Source organism: Rhinoraja longicauda, chromosome 4, assembly GCF_053455715.1.
Source record: "Rhinoraja longicauda isolate Sanriku21f chromosome 4, sRhiLon1.1, whole genome shotgun sequence".
In the NCBI taxonomy this organism is placed as follows: domain Eukaryota; kingdom Metazoa; phylum Chordata; class Chondrichthyes; order Rajiformes; family Arhynchobatidae; genus Rhinoraja; species Rhinoraja longicauda.
Window position 1 is genome coordinate 79,273,656 of NC_135956.1, and position 21,964 is coordinate 79,295,619.

General features: G+C 40.5%; 1 protein-coding gene across 7 annotated transcripts in view; it reads right to left on the reverse strand.

The window, feature by feature from the left end:
* The window catches only part of stau2 (staufen double-stranded RNA binding protein 2), a 268,314-nt gene that overhangs the window by 99,668 nt on the left and 146,682 nt on the right, over nucleotides 1-21,964 (reverse strand). For all 7 annotated transcript variants that reach the window (XM_078398161.1, XM_078398164.1, XM_078398158.1 and 4 more), the window contains one exon: nucleotides 7,823-8,115. In XM_078398161.1, coding sequence (XP_078254287.1) covers nucleotides 7,823-8,115 — 293 coding nt within the window. The remainder of the gene's footprint in view (nucleotides 1-7,822; nucleotides 8,116-21,964) is intronic.

Below are 21,964 nucleotides of genomic sequence, written 5' to 3' on the forward strand. Positions count from 1 at the left end.
ACATCACTCCTTCCATCCAGGCACATTACCGTCTCAATATTGAGTCATAAAGCTACACATCATGGAAACAGGCCCAACCAAGTGGACATTCAGGACAAGTCCAGTTTGCCCACATATGGCACATATCCCTCTAAACCCTTCCTAACCATATATCTGCCCAAATGTCTTTTGACAGTCATAATTGTACCCGCTCCTATAGCTTCCTCTGGCAGTTCATTCCGGATATGGATTACCCTCTGAGTGAAATAGTTGCCCAAGCTCCCTCTTAAATTTCTTCCCTCTCACCTTAAGCCTATTCCCTCTAGTTAGAATTCTCTACTTTGAGAAAAAGACCGTGAACGTTCACTTTATCCATGCACCACCTGATTTTGTACATTTTATTAAGGACAACCCTCAGCCTCCTGTGCGCCAGAGAAAAAAGTCCCAACCTATACAGCCCCTCCCTACAACTCAAGCTCACATGTCCAGGTAACATCCTGGTGAATATATTTTGCACCCTATAAAACGTAATGATCTGAAGAAGGTTCTCGACCCGAAACATCACCCATTCCTTCTAAATGATGCAGAGAGTGAACCCACTTTCTCCCCCACCATTGCCGGGTGTTTACCATCCCCCCTGACCTCCCCCTTTCACAAGGACAGAATCCCCCTCGTTCTCACCTTCCACCCCACCAGCCAGCGGATCCAACATATCATCCACCAACATTTCCGTCACCTAAATGGGACCCCACCACTGGCCATATCTTCCCATCCCCTCCCCTCTCTGCGTTCCGTAGAGACCATTCCCTCCGTAACTCCCTGGTCCACTCGTCCCTTCCTACCCAAACCACCCCAACCCCGGGCACTTTCCCCTGCAACCGCACGAGATGCAACACCTGTCCCTTTACCTCCCCCCTCAACTCCATCCAAGGACCCAAACAGTCTTTCCAGGTGAAACAAAGGTTCACCTGCGCCTCCTCCAACCTCATCTATTGCATCCGCTGCTCTAGATGTCAACTTATTTACATCGACGAAACCAAGCGCAGGCTCAGCGATCGCTTCGCTGAACACCTGCGCTCGGTCCGCATTAACCAAACTGATCTCCCGGTGGCCGAGCACTTCAACTCCCCCTCCCATTCCCAGTCTGACCTTTCTGTCATGGGCCTCCTCCAGTGCCATAGTGAGGCCCACCGGAAATTGGAGGAACAGCACCCCATATTTCGCCTGGGCAGTTTGCAGCCCAGTGGCGTGAACATCGACTTCTCCAACTTTAGATAGTTCCTCTGTCCCTCCCTTCCCCTCCTCCTTCCCAGATCTCCCTCTATCTTCCTGTCTCCACCTATATCCTTCCTTTGTCCCGCCCCCCTGACATCAGTCAGAAGAAGGGTCTCGACCCGAAACGTCACCCATTCCTTCTCTCCCGAGATGCTGCCTGACCTGCTGAGTTACTCCAGCATTTTGTGAATAAACCACTTTTTTCATTATTTGTAACACATTCTGTAAATTAGCAATGACTCCATCCCTTTTCTAGGCAACTGCCTGTAAATGAATCAGAATATTTGGAAGCGGCATGCCATCTTCGATTGCAAAAATAAATTTGCATCATTTATTTCTGCCATCCCCTATGGCTACCTATTCACATCTCGAACATTACAAACTCTGTCATTATTCCAGTTCATTTACTGTTGAAATCCATGTTCTATATGTTACCACCAATGTGGTAAATTCCAGTGCACTTGTTCTTGACATTCCCCCATTCCACCTTCTATAAACTTGACGCTTTCCAAAGCCCTGAGGTACCAAGCTGGCCCATGTCCTACTCACCCATCAATCCTGTGCTTCTGCACTTAACAATATAGCCTACAGTGTAGGAAGGGACTGCAGATGCTGGTTTACACCATAGATAGACACCAAATGCTAGAGTAAGTCAGTGGGACAGGCAGCATCTCTGGATAGAAGGAATGGGTGATGTTTTGGGTTGAGACCCTACTGTGCTGAGGTCAGGCGCCAGCTCTTAGACCCTCCTCCTACTTATCCTTGGACCATGACCCCACAGATGGGCACCAGGGATAATCTCGCAGACCATTTCCGATTTCATCACTGCTGGCTGTCTGCCCTCCACAGCCTCCAACCTTATGATTCCCCAGTCCCGCACAGCCCGGTTTTACTTTCTCCCCAAAATCCAGAAACAGAACTGCCCTAGCCGTAGGGTTGTCAACTGTCCCATATTAGCCGGGACATCCCGTATTTTGGGCTAAATTTGTTTGTCCCGTATGGGACCGCCCTTGTCCCGTGCATGCCTGGATGCTGTAGGCTACTGGAGTGTGTCCGCATAACGAAGGTTGCGTAGCAACCCTGCTCCCGGCTCGGGCAGCCGCCATTGGTGGAGCGGGAGCAAGTGGCCACTGGCTGGGTGAGGTCACGAGGGTGACGTCACCTTGTCCCGTATTTGGGAGTTAGAAAGTTGGCAACCCAACCTGGCACACCCATAGTTTCTGCCTGCTCCTGTCCCACTGAATTCATTTCCACATACCTTGCCTCCATCCTATCTCCCCCCCCCCACCCGGTCCAATCCCTTCCTACCCATGTCCAAGACAACTCACACACCCTCATCTCTTTAATGACTTCCCTTTTCCAGGCCACCACACCCTCTTCTTTGCTATGGATGTTCAGTCCTCTACACCATCCCCCACTAGGAAGGCCTTAAAGCCCTCTGTTTCTTCCTCAACTGCAGAACCAGCCCATTTCCCTCTACCAACGCTCCCTACTGCCTAGCGGAGCTGATCCTCACTCTTAACAACGCAGAAGGGTCTTGACCCGAAACATCACCTATTCCTTCTCTCCAGAGATGCTGCCTGTCCCACTGAGTTACTCCAGCATTTTGCGTCTATCTACTGGCTACTTATTATGCAATCCCTCAGTTTTAATAGTCTCCGTTTTTCATTTGAGCTCTTACATTTCCAGCCGACTAATTTGTAATTTTACCAAGACTTCAGGTGTCAGGAGTTTTAGTTCTGCAATATTCTGCCTAAAGCCTCGATTTTTTAGGATGCTCGTTAAACACTTACTTTTAAGCAAATTCTGTGGTAAATGAAGGTCCATGGGTAGTTATGTTTGATAATATCGGTTATCAAACTATGTTTGAGAAAGTTGCTGTGAAGCTTCCAGGAAAACATTACCATCGTAATTTATCTATATAAGCAAATGTTGGCAGGTGAATAAATGTATAAAATCACACATAGTGGCATTATTCACATTGATCTCCATTTGAGTCTCAATTTTCTCTAACAACTAGAACTGTCAACGCAAAAGTACTTTGTGTACAAGGTGCCACTGTCCACATAGTGCTTCATAAGTTGATGTAAGATGGCTGTTCAACTGTGGGGGGGCCACAGTTTAAAGATAAGGGGTAGGCCATTTAGAACGGAGATGAGGAAAAACTTTTTCAGTCAGAGAGTTGTGAATCTCTGGAATTCTCTGCCTCAGAAGGCAGTGGAGGCCAATTCTCTGAATGCATTCAAGAGAGAGCTAGATAGAGCTCTTAAGGATAGCGGAGTCAGGGGGTATGGAGAGAAGGCAGGAACGGGGTACTGATTGAGAATGATCAGCCATGATCACATTGAATGGCGGTGCTGGATCGAAGGGCCGAATGGCCTACTCCTGCACCTATTGTCTATTATTTATTGGCCCCCATGGTCACTTAGAACATTTTTCTCAATCATGCTTATGCCTCCAAAGTCACTAAACCGTGAAATTTCTTATTTCATCAAATTTATTTCTGAAATCACTTGAGTTAATATGGAGTCAAAATAGAATTAATATTGTAATTATATTAATTATTTTAATGAATCATATTGTAATCACTTGTAATTAATTATATTGATTGTTTTACTTGTAGTTATATATAATTAATATAAGTTTAATATTGAGTTAATATATCTTCAATATATAAAATTATGTTAGGAGATCAAACCAGAGCTTTTCATTCATCTAGAAAATAAACAGGGTCGAAGAGTTTTGATTCAGGGCCATATAAATTGAAAATATTATGTTTAATTTTAGAAAGAAATCCAGATTCCTTGTATTGGCCTAGAATCCAAGTCATCCATATACTAAAGGTCTATCAAGGTGAGTCTCTCTTTGGCCCTGTGTTTTGCCATTTTACTATTTGGCATCCTAGATTTTTTCTCCAATGTACAGATGCCAGGTAAATGCAAGTACTTGTTATTTAACCCAGCCAGTGAACAATGTATTCTCAACTGATTATTTTAATATACTTACTTTTTTTTCAAACAAAAATGTTCTGCTGTACCATATGGCTTCTGCTTATGAATTAGCAAGTAAACTTTGGTGTTTTACTGAAACTTTTAAAAAGTTTATTCATTGTTGTGGTACTTATATATTTTCAAGAGACTCATTGCAAATCAGTGTGCTTCTCATTTGATCACTGGCCCAAGGTACCACATTTGCGAACCGGGGTTAACTTTAGCTTGTGGATTATTCAGTGCAATTCACAAGGTGGTATTCCAACACAGGTTTTATATTTTAGAACACTGAGGCATGTAAAACCCAGAAATCGGGCAAAGACAGTACTTTTCAAATCCAATGTAGTATTTTACTCCTTTTATCAGAACCAATAACTTCCTGTAGCTTGGACCAGATAATCCTAAACATCGCTGTGATCAGTTCACATAAGCACTTGCCTATTTTTCGCTGGTGTTTTCCCTTGTTATAACGTACTATTTGAAAGGAAGCCATTTGGCTTTCTATCAGCTAGGCTGTACGGTAACCAAGAACATATGTTACCATACACAGTCTGAAGAAGGGTCTCGACCCAAAACGTCACCCATTAGTCTGAAGAAGGGTCTCGACCTAAAACGTCACCCATTCCTTCTCTCCAGAGATGCTGCCGGTCTTGTTGAGTTACTCCAGCATTTTGTGTCTACCTTCGATTTAAACCAGCATCTGCAGTTCTTTCCTACACATGGTAACCAAGAAAGCCTTGGTAAATTATTTAATGCAAAACTATTCATCTTCCTTTTTGTCAAAATGCATACAATGAATAAAGCAAGCTTTTCCTTTTAACATGGCTGCAATCAGTTCTCAATAGACTACAACATCAAATGAATGATAACATTATATTAAAAAAAGGTTTGCAGCAAAGAAATAATTTTGTTTCATCTCTGACTTTCTATTTTTATCTCCTGTCACCAAGATTACGGACACATTGCAGCTGGCAACTCATCCATACAAAGTAGTTGCTGTTATATCCTAGTGGATATTAACAGGTCATTTCGCCATACAGTGGATCATTGCTTGGATCACCTCTTCATCTCATATGCATTCCCATAGATGCAGTGGGCAGAAGCAGGAAATTGGACTGCTGACTTTTCTCTATCGAGTGGGGATCATAGTTCCAGTCGCAAATGTAAACGAATGGCCATTGAACTTGATTATTCCAACGCACTGACTTCTGGCTTATTTTACCTCTTGTAAATCTAAGTTCATCCTTAACTCTTCAGCATTTGTCCCAATTTGCACAGTTCTGTTCAGCCAACAGCCACTCCCATCTAACCCACTGTAGTTCTCAATTAAAAAAACATCTCAATTTAAAAACGTTTATTCTTGTTTGAAACTATCCATCTTTGTAATCGCGTCCAACCCTTTTCTGTCCTAATGCGCTCCTGCAGTTCTGGCCTTGAATATCCTCGATTTTAATCACTTCATCACTGGCAATATTGCCTTCTGCCGTTATTGACTGATGCTCTGGAACTTTGGTCCTAACTCTCCCTTCTCTGTAACTCTTACTTCATCTTTAATGTCTAACCTTAATTGCTTTAAAATATTTAAATAATTATATAATGTAAGTCAAAACTTTTCAATTTTTCTTTCTTTGTTTTACATCATTCCCCTAAACCAATGTTTCTTTCGCTCACTTGTTTCGTCCTCAACATGATTTGACTGCATTAAATTTATTTTACTAGATTTCCTGATTCAGCCTCTGCATGATTCTTCAATTTAATTGCTTAAAATGACACACCATTGCTTTCCATATTCTTGCAGATGCTGGAAGTCTACAATCATGTGCCAAATGTAAGAACAGATTCCCAGGCCATTATTTCTGCTGACTATAAAAATCTGGGAAAACTGGTGGCTGAGCCTAAGCTTTAATCAAGTTAAATACTTAGCACACAATCTTGTAAGTAATGAGAAAAAAAGCTGTGCCAATCAGCAATTTAACATAACATTGCTAATTAAGGACAATATGAAACAAAATGGTAAATCAATGACAAACTAAACAAGACTTTTGTAATCTACTCTTGTTAATTGTTATTGCTTGAGTACATTATCCATTATTTAAACACAGACATTTGCAGTAAATAGCAGTTGAATAAATGGATCGTACAAATTAAGTGACTCTGAATTAAGAATTGACTGTATAGGCACATTGTAAATAAATTCTTACCATGACAATCTAGTGTTTTACTGAGCCAGAAAAAATCGCTTACAATGATAAAAAAAAAATTAAAAGTGCAATTGGATCTCTATGTTTGCCATATAGTTTAAATTTAGAATGCCGGTTTGAACATTGACAGCAGGCCGGATCTTTAAGTAGGTTCATACTGATGACACAATTAAGAATCTAGAAATAAACATTCTTTGTTTAGCAGGATCTTATGGTACTGAAGTAACACATTACTTTATTCACATAATTCAACAGCATTCATATTACTGTTAAAATGTCAATGTTTAACATTTAACCTTACTGATCTCTGATCATATTACTTCACAGTTCGAAACTTGGTAGCGCCGTGTTTAAAGATTATTGAGACATTTTGGCCAAATGGAGGAAAAGGAGTAACAAAGCTTTAATAGTCTGTCAGTATAAAATCTCTAAATAAATTGCATGCATAATTGTAAATGCTGGGAGTTGTAAAATTATTTTGATGACTTATTTGGTTAAGGAGTCTGTGCTCCTTAATAGCAAGGCATAGAAACAAATTGTATTTGGATTGATTTATGGTCTGTGCTGAGTCAGCTTATCTCAGGTGGAATGCAACAATTGGCCTAAAAAAACCCTGGGATAGGAAGGTGAAAATCAGTTAACATTCCTGCTCTAACTACGATCTGAGAGCTCCAGCTGGAAAGAACATATGTCTGTCTGTTGGGTGAGGAAAAGATAAGGGCTTGGTTCCAATGGCCTCTATGATTGAACAGCCTGCTGACATTGATAGTTTGGCTTAAAATAATAACACGTTGGATTAGATACCATAGGGCTGCTGGATTGGTATGTATTAGACATCTGTGTCTTCACATGAGCAAAGAGAAAAGTGAGACAAGACATATGTTTCCATTGTACGGTTAATACAATAGTCATGTAAGCAGTAAGTTCTGCTATTCATCAAAAATAAGCTAAAACACAAATAAACCCTCAGATGGTCGCTGAAGAGTGGAAAGATTCCAGATTTGGCCTTGCCTGAAATCTTACGAATCTGCCTATATTTTAATCAATTTTCATTTAAATTCATAGTATATCATTAAGGAATTTACATTGGATTTTCAATATCCCTCTCAAATTCAACTTCCTGAAACTTACCATCTCTGTTGAAAGATGATCTGAGGAAGAAAAAGTAAGCAGAAAAATCGTCCACATGGTGGTTATGTTTGCTAAACCTGATCTTAACCAGTTAACATTAAACATATTTCACAGTTGGACACATAGGTATTTTGCCTCTATCCAAAATAAAAGGGAACGCAGAAAGTTATGTGCATGGTTTAACATACCATACGATTTTTTTTAAATGTGAAAAAATTAACTGTCCGGCAGTTTCACTTTCCCCACCTGAAAACCTTGGATTCTGGCTAAGTACTCTAGCTGCTGAGAGGGTTGTACTGCTGAACAGGGGGAAGCTGGAGCTTTTCCTTTCAAACTTATAGCTTCTGCAGTTGGGGAAGTCCCATTTAACAGAAGCTCCCTTGCAATAATTGCTGTGTTGCTTGTAGTGCTGAAGAATGAACAACATCCTTGATTTATTTCTTTCGGTGTCAAATAGTTCATTGTAGGAGCTGCCTTGTTCAGACTTGCTTCCATCTCTTGGTAAACATCAGGGGAGAGATGGAGAATTCCCTTCTGGGCTGTGAATGAAAGAAAACATTAATTATATCAAAATTACCTTTATTTCCCATGTGAAATTGCATTGTTAATATCGACTTTTATTTGATTTATAAACCGCAACTACATATTAAAAACCCTAGATGTAGTAACCGCCTGAAAACTTACAATTGGAATTTAATATATTACAATTTGAAAAAACATTGCATTGTAAAGGATTTGCTTCTTAATTTAGTGCATTTGTGCATTTATATTTAAATATCTCTTTAATCGGTGATTTCGTAAGATGGATACTCTCACATGAGCTTGAGGGGATAATTTTCCCCTCGCCCTGTGCAAGTCCAACATGTAACTCATGCAGAGTCAAAGGATGAATGCAAAGCTCGGAGAAAGTCTTAATCAGCCGATCACTGGTCAATGATCATACTTAATCACAGTGACCCTACCCATTATAAAACTAACGTATTTAAAAGCATGCCACTTCTATCAAGAGGAATCCTTTATTAATTATGGATGGAACAATCATTCATAGACTGTTAGATTTGATCAATAATTGTAGTTTCCCACCTTTTTTTAAATAGTCCAAAGGACTAAATTAATGAAAGCCAGGTCAATAGACAATAGACAATAGACAATAGGTGCAGGAGTAGGCCATTCAGCCCTTCGAGCCAGCACCGCCATTCAATGCGATCATGGCTGATCACTCTCAATCAGTACCCCGTTCCTGCTATCTCCCCATACCCCCTCACTCCGCTATCCTTAAGAGCTCTATCCAGCTCTCTCTTGAAAGCATCCAACGAACTGGCCTCCACTGCCTTCTGAGGCAGAGAATTCCACACCTTCACCACTCTCTGACTGAAAAAGTTCTTCCTCATCTCCGTTCTAAGGTATGAAATGTACTTTCTCGACTTTCAGGCAGAAAAGAAAGTCAATGCCAGAAGATAAGGATTAGAAACACAAAAAAAAATCCTTTATTATAAAATTAAACATTCCCCAAGACAGTATAAATAATAGCTACTGTATGATATGCAGCCATTGAAACTATAGCAGAATTATCACAGCAATAATAAAACAAAGGGATATTATTCTATAACTTTTTTTATCACAAGATTCCTCTTCAAGAAGAAAAATACAGATGAGTATTGAAGAACATTTTGAAAAGATTAGTTTTAACTAAATGTAAAGAAATGTGCTAAAAATTTCACCTATACCCACATGACAATTCTTTTGCACACTAGTGTTCAAACATTACTAAGATCACTCAATCTGCTTTTGATCAACAACAAATGTCCTTTTCACACTTTAGGCAGACAATGTTACTTCTTTCATGCTGTCAAGTTGGAGATCAGCAGAGGTACTTCAGAAGATGTGATAATTATACAGAAAACATGACTAATCATTAATGTGAACATTACATGGCTAATTCTGTTATCAAATGGTAACGGTAGCTAAATAAATCTTCATGGGCATACTACTTCTTACACACTTCTGCTTCTTCTCATGCCCTTCAGATTATTTTTCTCACATTTATTAAGCAAAACTCAATTGCAACATAGTGTTTTTTTTAAAGTATTGCCTTAGAGAGTTATGGCCTTGTGAGTATCTGTGGAATTAAACTTGATATAATGCTTAAATATTTGTTCCAACTTAAAGGAAATAATTTGTGTCTTGCTTTTAGTTCATGACTAATTTTGTATCTGTGTACTTATGTTTTTTCTGGACAGGACCGGGTCAGTGACCGAATGGCAAAGCAGCATAATTGCCAGAATAATTAGTAGTTTGTATCTGTGCTGTGAAAATGAACAGACCTTCTGCACAAAGAATCTTAACGTTTAAATGGATTTAATCTTTTAAAACTTCAATTTTAGCATTAATCGAAAAACTATTGCAAAATATTAAGTTAAAGCAAAGTGTAAATGGTGATCTTCATTTCTGAATGCAGTTTCACATAGAGTAAGTCGATGGTAGACCTAAAATGCTGGCAGCATCTTTGGAGAGAAGGAATGGGGGATGTTTCGGGTCGATACCCCATAAAAGATAAACAGTGTAACTCTTCAGTTAAGATTTTCATGCCAAAGTATGATCTTCCTGAATGGATAGAAACTTAAAAATTTGAATCAGAAATAGGCCACATAGCCCTTTATGCCCACTTCACCATTGAACACAAAATCTTGACTGAATATCATATTGTAATATCATATTTCCACCCTCTCCCTATAACCCTTGAAATATTCTGTATCTTCTAATCTATCTAGCGCTTTTGTAAATACATGCAGTGGCTTGGATTTCATCTTCTTCTGTAGCATAGGATTCCATAATTCCATCATCAAGTGAAGAAATATCTCCCCAGTCCGAAAGGTTTTGCCTTACATATCCACATGCGTGACCCATCATCTTCCCTGCATCTTGACTGCCAATTGCCTGTCATTGAGATTTCCTCTCAGTCCTCAGATCGCAAGTGACCATACCCCTAACTGACCCAATCTCTCCTCATAAAATAGTCCTGTCATCCCAGGAATTGCCTGATGAACATTCACTGCACATTCTCAAAATCAAGTACATCCTTCCTTAGGTAAGCAGACAAAAATGCTCATGATTTTTATTTTACGCTACAATTACCTAAATTATCTCGACCAGAAAAAGCAATGAAGTCAACCCTCAATACAAGATAACAATGCTCTTCATTAGACTATTTCTGTTTCAGCAGCTTTGGTTTCGATCAAAGTCACCTATTCCTTTTCTCCAGAGGTGCTGCCTGACACGTTGAGTTATTACAGCTTTTTGTGTCCTTTGAACATGTTCTATATTTCGTTCGTATCGAGATAGACACCATAAAATTGTGGTCTCAAAGAGATAAACATACTTTCAATTTCACAAGCAAGACGAATAATGATCTCAACGCAACTGTGAATTTAAAATGGTGACATAATTGTACACCGAGTATTTTTATCTGCTTTTCTGGAAGTCATAGTACCCTTCCAAAGCAAAATGGAAAGAATCTGAAAAATTGTGAATCTGTGGTTTAATTACGAACAAATATTGTGATTTCTGCTGTCTCTACTCAGTGTGCCACAGACTGAGCATTTACATCATCAAAGTTGTAGAGACTTGCCAGATATAAGACAGTATAAGACAGTAACTGCACAGTAATATTGTGCAGTTTCAGAGTTAATGCTTTTCACCAGAGATGAGATCCATCCTCTTAAATGGACATTCAGAAAGTTGGGTCAGATCAATATCAACCAATGAGACTATTTCAGAAGCAGATCTTTTGGCAACCTCTCAGAATAAACAGCTGCTAATATTCTATTGCGGGAGGAAAAACTGTGGAGCTGATTTCTTCCATGTTCTGCCAATTTTTTGGAACAGGAAGTTCTTTCACACCTTTCTTCTTATATTCAAGATCATAGACAAAATCCGAATGAAATGAACCAGATTTGTTTAAATTGACCTTTACTAACCAGCGTGGAATCAGATTGCAGTTTTACTGACCAGAAGAATAAATGAACCCTTTCATATCCTGTATAAATGGAATGCCACCTATGGCAGGATTCTATTCTTTGACTGCAGGTCAGCCTTCTTCACCATAATACTGAATAACCTCATCTCTGAACACCTGGACCTTGGTTTCCGGGCCTCCATCTGCAACTGGCATCTGGATTTCCTGACCGACAGACTTCAGATGGTTAGAATTGCTCTGCTACCTGCACACTCCTTACTGCATGGCCAAGATCAGCACCAACTCAATCTTAAGGTTCACCGATTATGCCATTATAGTTGGCCGGATCAATACAGCTATGAGAAGGAATACAGGAAAGAGATTGGAAACCTTCTGTCATGGTGTCAGAACAATGACCTGGCCCATAACTTCAACAAGATGAAAAAGTTGGTTCTTAAGCCAAGAAAGTGATGGGATGAATACAACCCTGATTTTATCAACAGGATTGCTGTAGAGACAGTTGACAGCTTCAAGTTAATCCATATCACCAGCAACCTAACCTGGTCCCTTCACACTGAAGGGATTATTAAAGCATATTTACTTTAATAGGCATCCAAGAAGATTTCACATGTCCACAAGGAGTCTTTTGAACTTTCATAATTGTGATGGGATGCATCTCATGGTGTGGCAACTGCTCTGCTGTTGACTTGAACCTGCAGTAAATGGTTAACATAGCCCAGTCCATCACAGGCTCAGCATTTCTTTCCATTTTCACGGTGTGTTGAATCAGGAAGGTTGGAAGTATCATAGAAACATAGAAAATAGGTGCAGGAGTAGGACATTCGGCCCTTCAAGCCAGCACCATCAATCAATATGATCGTGGCTGATCATCCAAAATCAGTACCCCGTTCCTGTTTTTTCCCCGTATCCCTTGATTCCTTTAGCCCTAAGAGCTATATCTAACTCTCTTGTCACAGACATCTTTGATCCTGGCCATTCCCTGTTCTCTCTTATACCTCTGGGAGAGGACGTAGTTGATTGAAAGCCCAGACATCCACATCTACGAACAGCTTTTTCCCCCACTGCTCCCAGACTCCTGAACCAACCACTCTTTCACACCCCCTTTCCAGAGTGGTTCCCCTACACTCTTACTCTTAACTCTACCTCATTGAGTTATTCCATTCCTGCTCTTCAGTATCAGGTTTGCACCAGTTCACATTACACCATTCTGCTGTTTTGCACTCTTCATTGTATTTATTGTTGTATCTATCATTACCATTTGTATACTGTTTACTTTATGAGCTTCATGTGAACAAGGAATTTCATGATGCATATGACAATAAACCAATCTGAATCTGAATAAGAATCAGAATTTTGGTTCAAGATTGCACTGAGAAAAAAAGAGACTCTTAGCATCTCTGCATACCTCACAAAATCTTGAATATTAAATTAAGATCATCCCTCATTACTCTAAACCCCAGTGAGTGTAGGTCTCTGCATTGCACACCTATACTCCACAGCAAAGCTTCATGTAATTTGAGTCTGAAGAAGGGTTCCGACTCGAAACGTCACCTATTTCTTTTCTCTAGAGGTATTGCCTGACCCGCTGAGTTACTCCAGCATTTTGAGTCTACTTTCGGTATAAACCAGTTCCTTCCTACACCTCATGTACTTTAGTTTAGTTTAGTTTATTGTGACGTGTACAGTGAAAAGCATTTTTGGTGCGTGCTATCCAGTCAATTGAAAGACTACAAACAAGCTGCCCACAGTGCACAGATACAGGGAATAATATTTAGTGCAAGATAAAGTCCTGTAAAGTCTGATTAAAGATAGTCCAAGGGTCTTCAATGAGGTTGAATGTAGGTCGGGACCGCTCTCTAGTTGCTGAAGAATATTCAGTTGTGTAGGGAGGAATTTCAGATGTTGGTTTAAACTGAAGATTGACATAAAATGCTGGAATAACTCAGTGGGACAGGCAGCATCTCTGGAGAGAGGGATTTCAGTTACTCCAGCATTTTGTGTCTATCATATCATATCATATATCATATATATACAGCCGGAAACAGGCCTTTTCGGCCCTCCAAGTCCGTGCCGCCCAGTGATCCCCGTACATTAACACTATCCTACACCCACTAGGGACAATTTTTACATTTACCCAGCCAATTAACCTACATACCTGTACGTATTTGGAGTGTGGGAGGAAACCGAAGATCTCGGAGAAAACCCACGCAGGTCACGGGGAGAACGTACAAACTCCTTACAGTGCAGCACCCGTAGTCAGGATCGAACCTGAGTCTCCGGCGCTGCATTCGCTGTAAAGCAGCAACTCTACCGCTGCGCTACCGTGCCGCCATCTATCTTAATATTCTATCTTAAGAATATTCAGTTGCCCGATAACAGCTGGGATGAAATTGGCCCTGAATCTGGAGGTGTGCGTTTTCACACATGCCTGATGGGAGAGGGGGAAAGAGGGAGTATCCGGGGTGAGACTCGTGCTTGATTGTGCTGGTGGCTTTGCTGAAGCAACGTGAAGTGGAGATGGAGTCTACGGAAGGGAAGGGTGGTTGGTTTGAGCGATGGTCTGGCTTGCGTCCACAATTCTCAGCAATGTCTTGGATGGAGCTGTTCCCAAACCAAGCTGTAATGCATCCTGGTAAAATGCTTTCTATGGCACATCTGTAGTAGTTGGTGAGAGTTGTTGAGGAGATGCCGAACTTTCTAAGATTTCTCAGGAAGTAGAGGCATTGGTGTGCTTTCTTGGCCATGGCTTCAATATGGATGGTCCAGGACAAGTTGCTGGTGATACTTACTTTTAGGAGCTTGAATATTTCAGCCATCTCCACTTCGGTGGCATCAATGTGGTACGTGTACCACTTCGCTTTCTGAAGTCGATCATAATCTCCTTTATCTTGCTGACATTGAGGGAAAGGTTGTTGTCTTGGCACCAAGTTACGAGTTTCTCAATCTCTTTCCTGTACTCTATCTCGTCACTATTTGATATCCGGCCCACTACGGTGGTGTCGTCTGCTTGTGCTGTGATCAGAACCACAACCAATAATAAAACCCATCTGTGTTTAAGTTCAAATGCTTCAATGCATTCTGTGGTCTTCCTCTTATTGTAGTCAGACACGACACAGAAGGGTTTTATTTCGTAAGGAGCAAGTAAAATAGAGTCTTTGATGTTTCGAATTAGACTGAAATTCTCTCAAGTGTCTTGAAAAAGTTACCTCTGAATTTCACACAATAGTCACACTTGTATGTAAGTGACAACGTAAGTTTACTTTCATCAGAAATCTCTTGTTCATCACAGAGTACTTGTGAGAACAGTCTAACCTCGAGCTGTTGCTGAGATATTGATTGGGCTGTTAGAGGAACCATATGCATCTGGTGCTTTTCCATCTGAAGGTTTGGAATCAAGAAAATGCATAAAAGAGCATAAAAGGGAAAAAGGTCCGTTTTTTGAGGGACTGTATATTGAAAGGAACAAGAGCTCTTATACCCAGTAATTTCTGAAGAAATCTCAAAATAATTAATTATAATCTGATATTTTATTGAAGAAATAAAGAAATTCATAACACAGAAGGGGGCCCTTTGGTCTGTCGTATCTCTGCTGTCCATGTACAAACAGGTAGACTAATCCCATTTCCCAATTCACGGTCCACTATCCTGCAGGCCATACCACATCAAGCATGGCTTAATTGTGTTGTGGTTTTATGGCTTCACCCTCTCTCACGCTATACTCTCCAAAGCCCTACCTATTTTTGGAATCAAAGGATTTTTCACTGATCTTCAATCTGACCACAGCTCCTCATAAACTACTTCTCCGTTAAGAGAAATAAGAGTTTCCAATTGGTGCTGTAGATTAGCTCCACTCCAGCTTGTTCAAGGTGAGGTACAGCATTGCAGCAAAAATGAGTGAAGCAGATAGCAGGCATTTACGCATCCTTGCTTGATGCCAGTCTGCATTCAGTCTCCACAGAAGGCTGTGGAGGCCGTCAATGGATATTTTTAAGGCAGAGATAGATACACAGCGATAAATAGATTCTTGATTAGTACGGGTGTCAGGGGGTTATGGGAAGAAGGCAGGAGAATGGAGTTAGGAGGGAGAGAAAGATCAGCCATGATTGAATGGGAGTGTAGACTTGATGGGCCGAATGGTCTATTTCTGCTAATTTCACTTATGACCTTATGCATTAAGATTGGTTCTGTTGTGGATCTATTGCTTAGGATCACTTCTTGGAAGCCACCATGAAACAAACAAACACAATGGGCTTGATGGGCCTAATTCTGCTCCAATGACTTATGAACAATATGAGCCAAATTTTCACACAGCCAAGTTAGAGGAGGATGCTTCACAGTGCCTCCTGATTGATAAGAATTAAAGGCTTTAGCGTGGTCAAAATAGTCCATGTCCAGTTGTTGGTGGTGTGCCCTGCTTTTATTTTGGTGGAGCAGTGCCGTGAGGATCACATCCACTGTGCCTCGAGATGAATGGAATCCATGGTGTGATTCTGAAAACAGCAATGGGGCCACAGGGGACAGAAGCGAGGAGGATAATGATAATGACAGTCCGAGTGGCAGGTAGCAGTGACTGGATTAATCTCCCCGCTTGAAGACAATTATGATTGCAACATCCCTGAATTGTACCAAATTAATAATAAATCAGGTGAAAGTAAACTTATTTTGTCACGTACAAAGACAAATATGATTATTGGAGATGACTTCATGTGAAAATAGTTGCATAAATCCTTTGCTCATATACTTTTATAAGAATGATAAGATTTGTAGATTAATTGGAAATTCAGAAAATCTTTGCAAATTGTATATTTTGTTAAGATAGCTACACTAAATAAGTGTTTTATTTCTTCAATTTAAATGAACAGTGAAGGCAAACTATTGTAGTAAGGAATAGGATAAAAACTAGCTTGCAATGCAGCAAATAAACTGCCCCAAAAACTGCAGCAAAAACTATATTTTCATTTGCTACCTGTTGGATATCAGAATATCTCTAGGCTGAATAATTCTCTGTGGAGTACCGGTAAAACGTATTTTTTCATAAAAAAGGCACATGATGTTACACCTAATACTATTTATATACTAAAACTCTTGTTTGTTTGTTTGTTTGTTCCTAAACTACAGCCAAAACGGTGACAATTTTAGGCCCACCTTACCATCGTCCCTTTGGTGCTAATGGAAGAGGTTTCATTGAAATCGGTGTTATATTTTTTAAGTTATTCACATTTTTAAGTTTAAATCTATCTCCTAGGGAGGGAGGGGGGGAGGGAGGGAGGGTGGAGGAACGGGGGGAAGGGAGGGAGGGGGGAGGATAAGAGGGGTTGAGGGGGATGGAGTAGGGAGAGGGGAAGTAGGGAGGGGTGGGGAGGGGGCTTGGGTGGGGAGGGTGGTGGATGGGGGAGGTAGAGGGGAAGAGAGAGGAGGGGAGGGGGAGGGGGAGGGGAGAGGGTGCTGCACCAATGCAAGAGAGGTTTGGGCCCAACGGGTCCACTTGGTCTAGTATTATACTAATGGTTAATAATGTCTTAGTTTTGTTTTGCTATCAATTTCCTTTTTGTTTGTTTAATCCTTAAAACCAACTTGCACCAGATGTCTGCCAACAAAAGAATGATTGAAAACCTCCCCCAAGCATATGATTTCATACAAACTTGGGTGGAGTGATTACTCTTCTGGTTGTCATTACATCCTTTGTGGAGTGTAAGAAAATAACTACAGATGCTGGTACAAATCGAAGGTATTTATTCACAAAATGCTGGAGTAACTCAGCAGGTCAGGCAGCATCTCAGGAGAGAAGGAATGGCCGACGTTTCGGGTCTGAAGAAGGGTCTCGACCCGAAACGTCGCCCATTCCTTCTCTCCTGAGATGCTGCCTGACCTGCTGAGTTACTCCAGCATTTTGTGAATAAACATCCTTTGTGGAGGTATGTAGCCTCTGTTGGTGCTTTGCTGCATTTGAGAGAATAGGACCATCTGCCTTCATGTTTCTCCACCAAACAGTGAGAACTAGAGCACCTTGAAAGACTCAAAGAAAAAAGGTCCTTGGCCCTTGAAAAGCGTCAAGACAACGCAATTTATAGTTTTCACCTTCTGCCAGCAACAAGGGAACCACGAGTTTGCTGTCAGCTGCAGTTTTTAAATTCAAGAATGCCTTGACTGATGATCCAACTGGGACAGGAAGCATACTATGTGTGAAACTGCAGCTCTTAAACTTTTACTAAATGATTACAAATTAAAAATCTCTCATTGTTCTTAAATCACAAACACAAGTGTGAACAGGATGTGTTGTTCAGCTTTTCAATACAGTGAGAAAGACATTACAGTCCAAGGTTGAATAACTTGTGCAGAGTTCAAGTGTTCTCGGATTTATATCGAAACTAATGCTTAATGTATTGTTAAAAAAGTATGTCTTTATGGTCTCCAACTTGAAATGAACGGATTGACCAAATCCAATGCTTATTGAGTCCTAGACACTACAATACAGAAGCAGGCCCTTCGGCCCAACCTGTCCATGCTGTCCAAAATGGCCCATGTGGCCATAGCCTTCTAAACCTTTCCTATTCATGTACCTGGCCAAGAATCTTTTAAAGGTGTTATAGTACCTACCTTAATTACCTCCTCTGGCAGCTCATTCCATATACCCACCACCCTCTGAGTGAAATAATTGTCCCTCAGGTTCCTATTAAAACTTGCTCCTCTCATATTAAACATATATCCTCTGGTTCTTGATTCTCCTATTCTGGATAAAAGATTCTGTGCATTCACCCAGTCTATTCCCTTCTTGATTTTATACATCTCTATAAGATCACCCCTCATCCTTCTGCACTCCAAGGAATAAAGTGCTAGCCTGCCCAACCTTTCCATATAGCTCTGTCTCTCGAATCCTGGCAACATTTTCAAAAATGTTCATTGCATGTTTTCCAGCTTAATGACATCCTTCCCACAGCGGGGGACCGTTATACTCTAAATGCGGCTCACCAATGACGTGCAACAGTAACAAAATGTCCCGACTTCTATACTCAATATCCCGACAGTGAAGGGCAATGCACCAAAAGCCTTCTTTACCACCCCATCTACCTGTGACGTCACTTTCAGGGAAGTATGTACCTGTAGTCCTAGATAGCTCTGCTCTACCACATTCCTGGGACCCTACCATTCACTCTGAAGGTCCTGCTCCAATTTGACTTCCCAAAATCCAACACCTCGCATATATCTGTATTAAACTCCGTTAACCATTCCTCAGCCCTCTTGTCCAGCGACTACAAATTTTGATAACTATTTTCATTGTCTCCGTTATGAACTACTTTATCAGTACTACTTACCAGTCAGTAGTAGAACAACAATCTGTTGGCCATCACATTACTCAAGTTTCCAAGTCTAAGTGATGTTAAATAGTATTTAGAATTATTGACAGTAAACTCCTCTCTGTGTTTAGCAGCTTTAGATGTGTGGTGAATCATTCAGCCACAGAGCCGAAGAAGTTCTTGAGTCTTTGCAAGGTTTGTGCATTCAACTGTGTGAAGCTTGCATTCTCCAATAGAGCTCAATACTTATTGGAAAGACACAAAAGGCTGGAGTGACTCAACGGGACAGGCAGCATCTCTGGAGTACATGGATAGGTGACATTTCAGGTTGGGACTCTTCTACAGACTCTGAGATGAGTCGAAAGAGAATTGTTGAGTGTGAGGACAAGTTCTGCCAGGATGTGAGGAGAAACTTTTTCAGTCAGAGAGTTGTAAATCTGTGGAATTCTCTGCCTCAGAAGGCAGTGGAGGCCAATTCTCTGGCTGCTTTCAAGAGAGAGCTAGATAGAGCTCTTAATGATAGCGGAGTGAGGGGGTAATGGGAGAAGGCAGGAACAGGGTACTGAATGTGAATGATCAGCCATGATCACATAGAATGGCGGTGCTAGCTCGAAGGGCCGAATGGCCTACTCCTGTGTCTATTGCCTATTGTCAGTGTTAGTAGAGGGAAATTGGTTGGGTCTGAGGGGAGTCGAAAGATTGTTGAAGGTGAGTGAGAGAAATAGAAAGAGTATTCAAAAGAAAGTCGAAAGTCTTAAGAAGGGTCCCAACCCGAAACGTCACCTATCCATGTTCTCCAGAGATGCTCTCTGACCTGCTAAGTGACTCCGACATTTTGTGTCTTTCTTTGGTAAAACTAGCATCTGGAGTTTCTTGTTGTTACATCAACACTTCTTGGGTTAGGAAGTATAGATAAAATGTTAAAGTCATTACACAATAGTTTCCAATTAAAGGATTTATAATCATTGAGTCAGGATAGAAACAATTTGATTTTTTTATGCAAACCACACACTTTTGAATGGGGACCTATTTGGGGGGAAAAAACAGAGAGGATGGGAGTAAACACAATGGAATTATACCTCAGGAGGAGAGGCAGACAAAATATTTTTGGAAGAAATTTATAAATTGATTCAAACAGTGACGTTCATTGTTGCACAGGAGAGTTATGAATATTAAAGTCTGCTGGAAGTGAAGTTTTTCTCTCGGCAAATATGAGATAATCGCAAAGAGTGAATAGTATTAGCAGCTAGTGTACATTCTAACAAATATATTAAACAATTGATACCCAGCAACAACTACAAAGTAGCAATCTTATCAATCAAGTTGACATGATGACAGCCACAGCAAGGTTAAATTTCTGTTGGCTTGAAGTCACTCCAAGGCATTTATTTAAAAAGGATAACACACAAAATTTGTTTCACGATTTTGTCACTCTTTACACTTTTCTTTTCTGAAAGTGTGATCTGAGATCTCACATGTTCATGAGATCTTTCTGATCTCCATTTCCTCACAGTTGCACATTTACCCACTGAAACAGATGGGGGACTTAACCTGCTGAGTTACTCCAGCATTTTGTGAATAAATCGATTTGTACCAGCATCTGCAGTTATTTTCTTATAGGGGGACTTTAGATATTGTCTATAGTTCCAGTCAGTAGCATTTATCAGCAGCATTAATAATATTAAAGGATTGGAGGGGGTGTCATTATTAAGACCATTAAAAATTATTTACAGTTCTTTCCCTCTAAGTTTACACCTATAAAATATTACAACTGACATTCAATTCTGTTTTTTAAATATTTTCATTGAAGCACTAAAGGGTGGCATGGTCGTGTAGTGGTAGAACTACTGCCTTACAGTGCGGAGACCCGGGTTTGATCCTGACTACGGGTGCATGTCTGTACGGAGTTTGTACCTTCTCCCCGTGACCTGCATGGGTTTTCTCCAAGATCTTTGGTTTCCTCCCACACTCCAAAGATGTACAGGTAGGTTAATTGGCTTGGTATAGGGTAGTGTTAACTTGCGGGGTCGCTGGTCGGCACGGACTCAGTGGGCCAAAGGGCCTGTTTCCGCGCTGCATCTCTGAACTAAATTAAACTAAAAAAGGAGTTCTAACGATATTGTCAGGCGAAATGGGCTGACCTAGATACTGAGACTAGAGTGAGCTGGGAGGACAAAAATGAAACGAAACATTGAAGTACCTTGGTTAATGGTTGCATCGTTACCAATTTTTAATCATCATACTTTTAGTGCATTTAATAACTATTCTTTCAGGATGGCCTGTTTTCATAAAAATTTGGAAAATGTGGATGTTTGGTAAAATTAACATCAGGTTTAAGAATGACAACCATAAGTTAAGAATCAGAATCATTATATTGTCGAATGATGCACCACAAGAGGCTGTTGTGTAGGAAAATAACTGCAGATGCTGGTTCAAAATGAAGGTAGACACAAAATGCTGGAGTAACTCAGCGGGTCAGGCAGCATCTCAGGAGAGAAGGAATGGGTGACATTTCGGGTCGAGAGGCTATTCAGTCATTTGTGCCTGTGTTAGTTCTTTTCCACCACCCTGTTAATGTTTTACCCCTTCACGTATTTATCCAATTAATTTTTGATTGCTACTACTGCTCTGCAGCCTTTCAGTCCACAGCTAACTTCAGTACTCTATTATTGTTCCATTAAATTAAACTTTTCAAAATGGCTTTCTCAGAAAATGGCTTCAAATGGCTTTCTCAGGAAATGGCTTTTCTCCGCTACCTTCAGAGCCTTGTATGCATTATGGTCTAGGTCTCTGTTCTGAAGCCCATTTCAAAATTGTACAATTTGGTTCACCCGACTTCTCATCAGTCTTCCAATCACAATGAATGGCTTCATGTTCCTGTGTTAAATTTCATTTGCCAGGCTGTCACATCCAATAGTCTATCATTTATTCCCCCTCATTGCTTTCCGCGTTCCCAAACTTGGATCAACTGAAAACTGAAATTATAACCTGTATAACCAAGACCCAGTCTATGCAATACATCAAAAAGAGCCCTGTTTCCTGAGGAACATCGCAGTTACTTAAATCCAATCTGAAAAACAACCATTCAATACACTCAGCTTTGTTTCTTTGCCAATT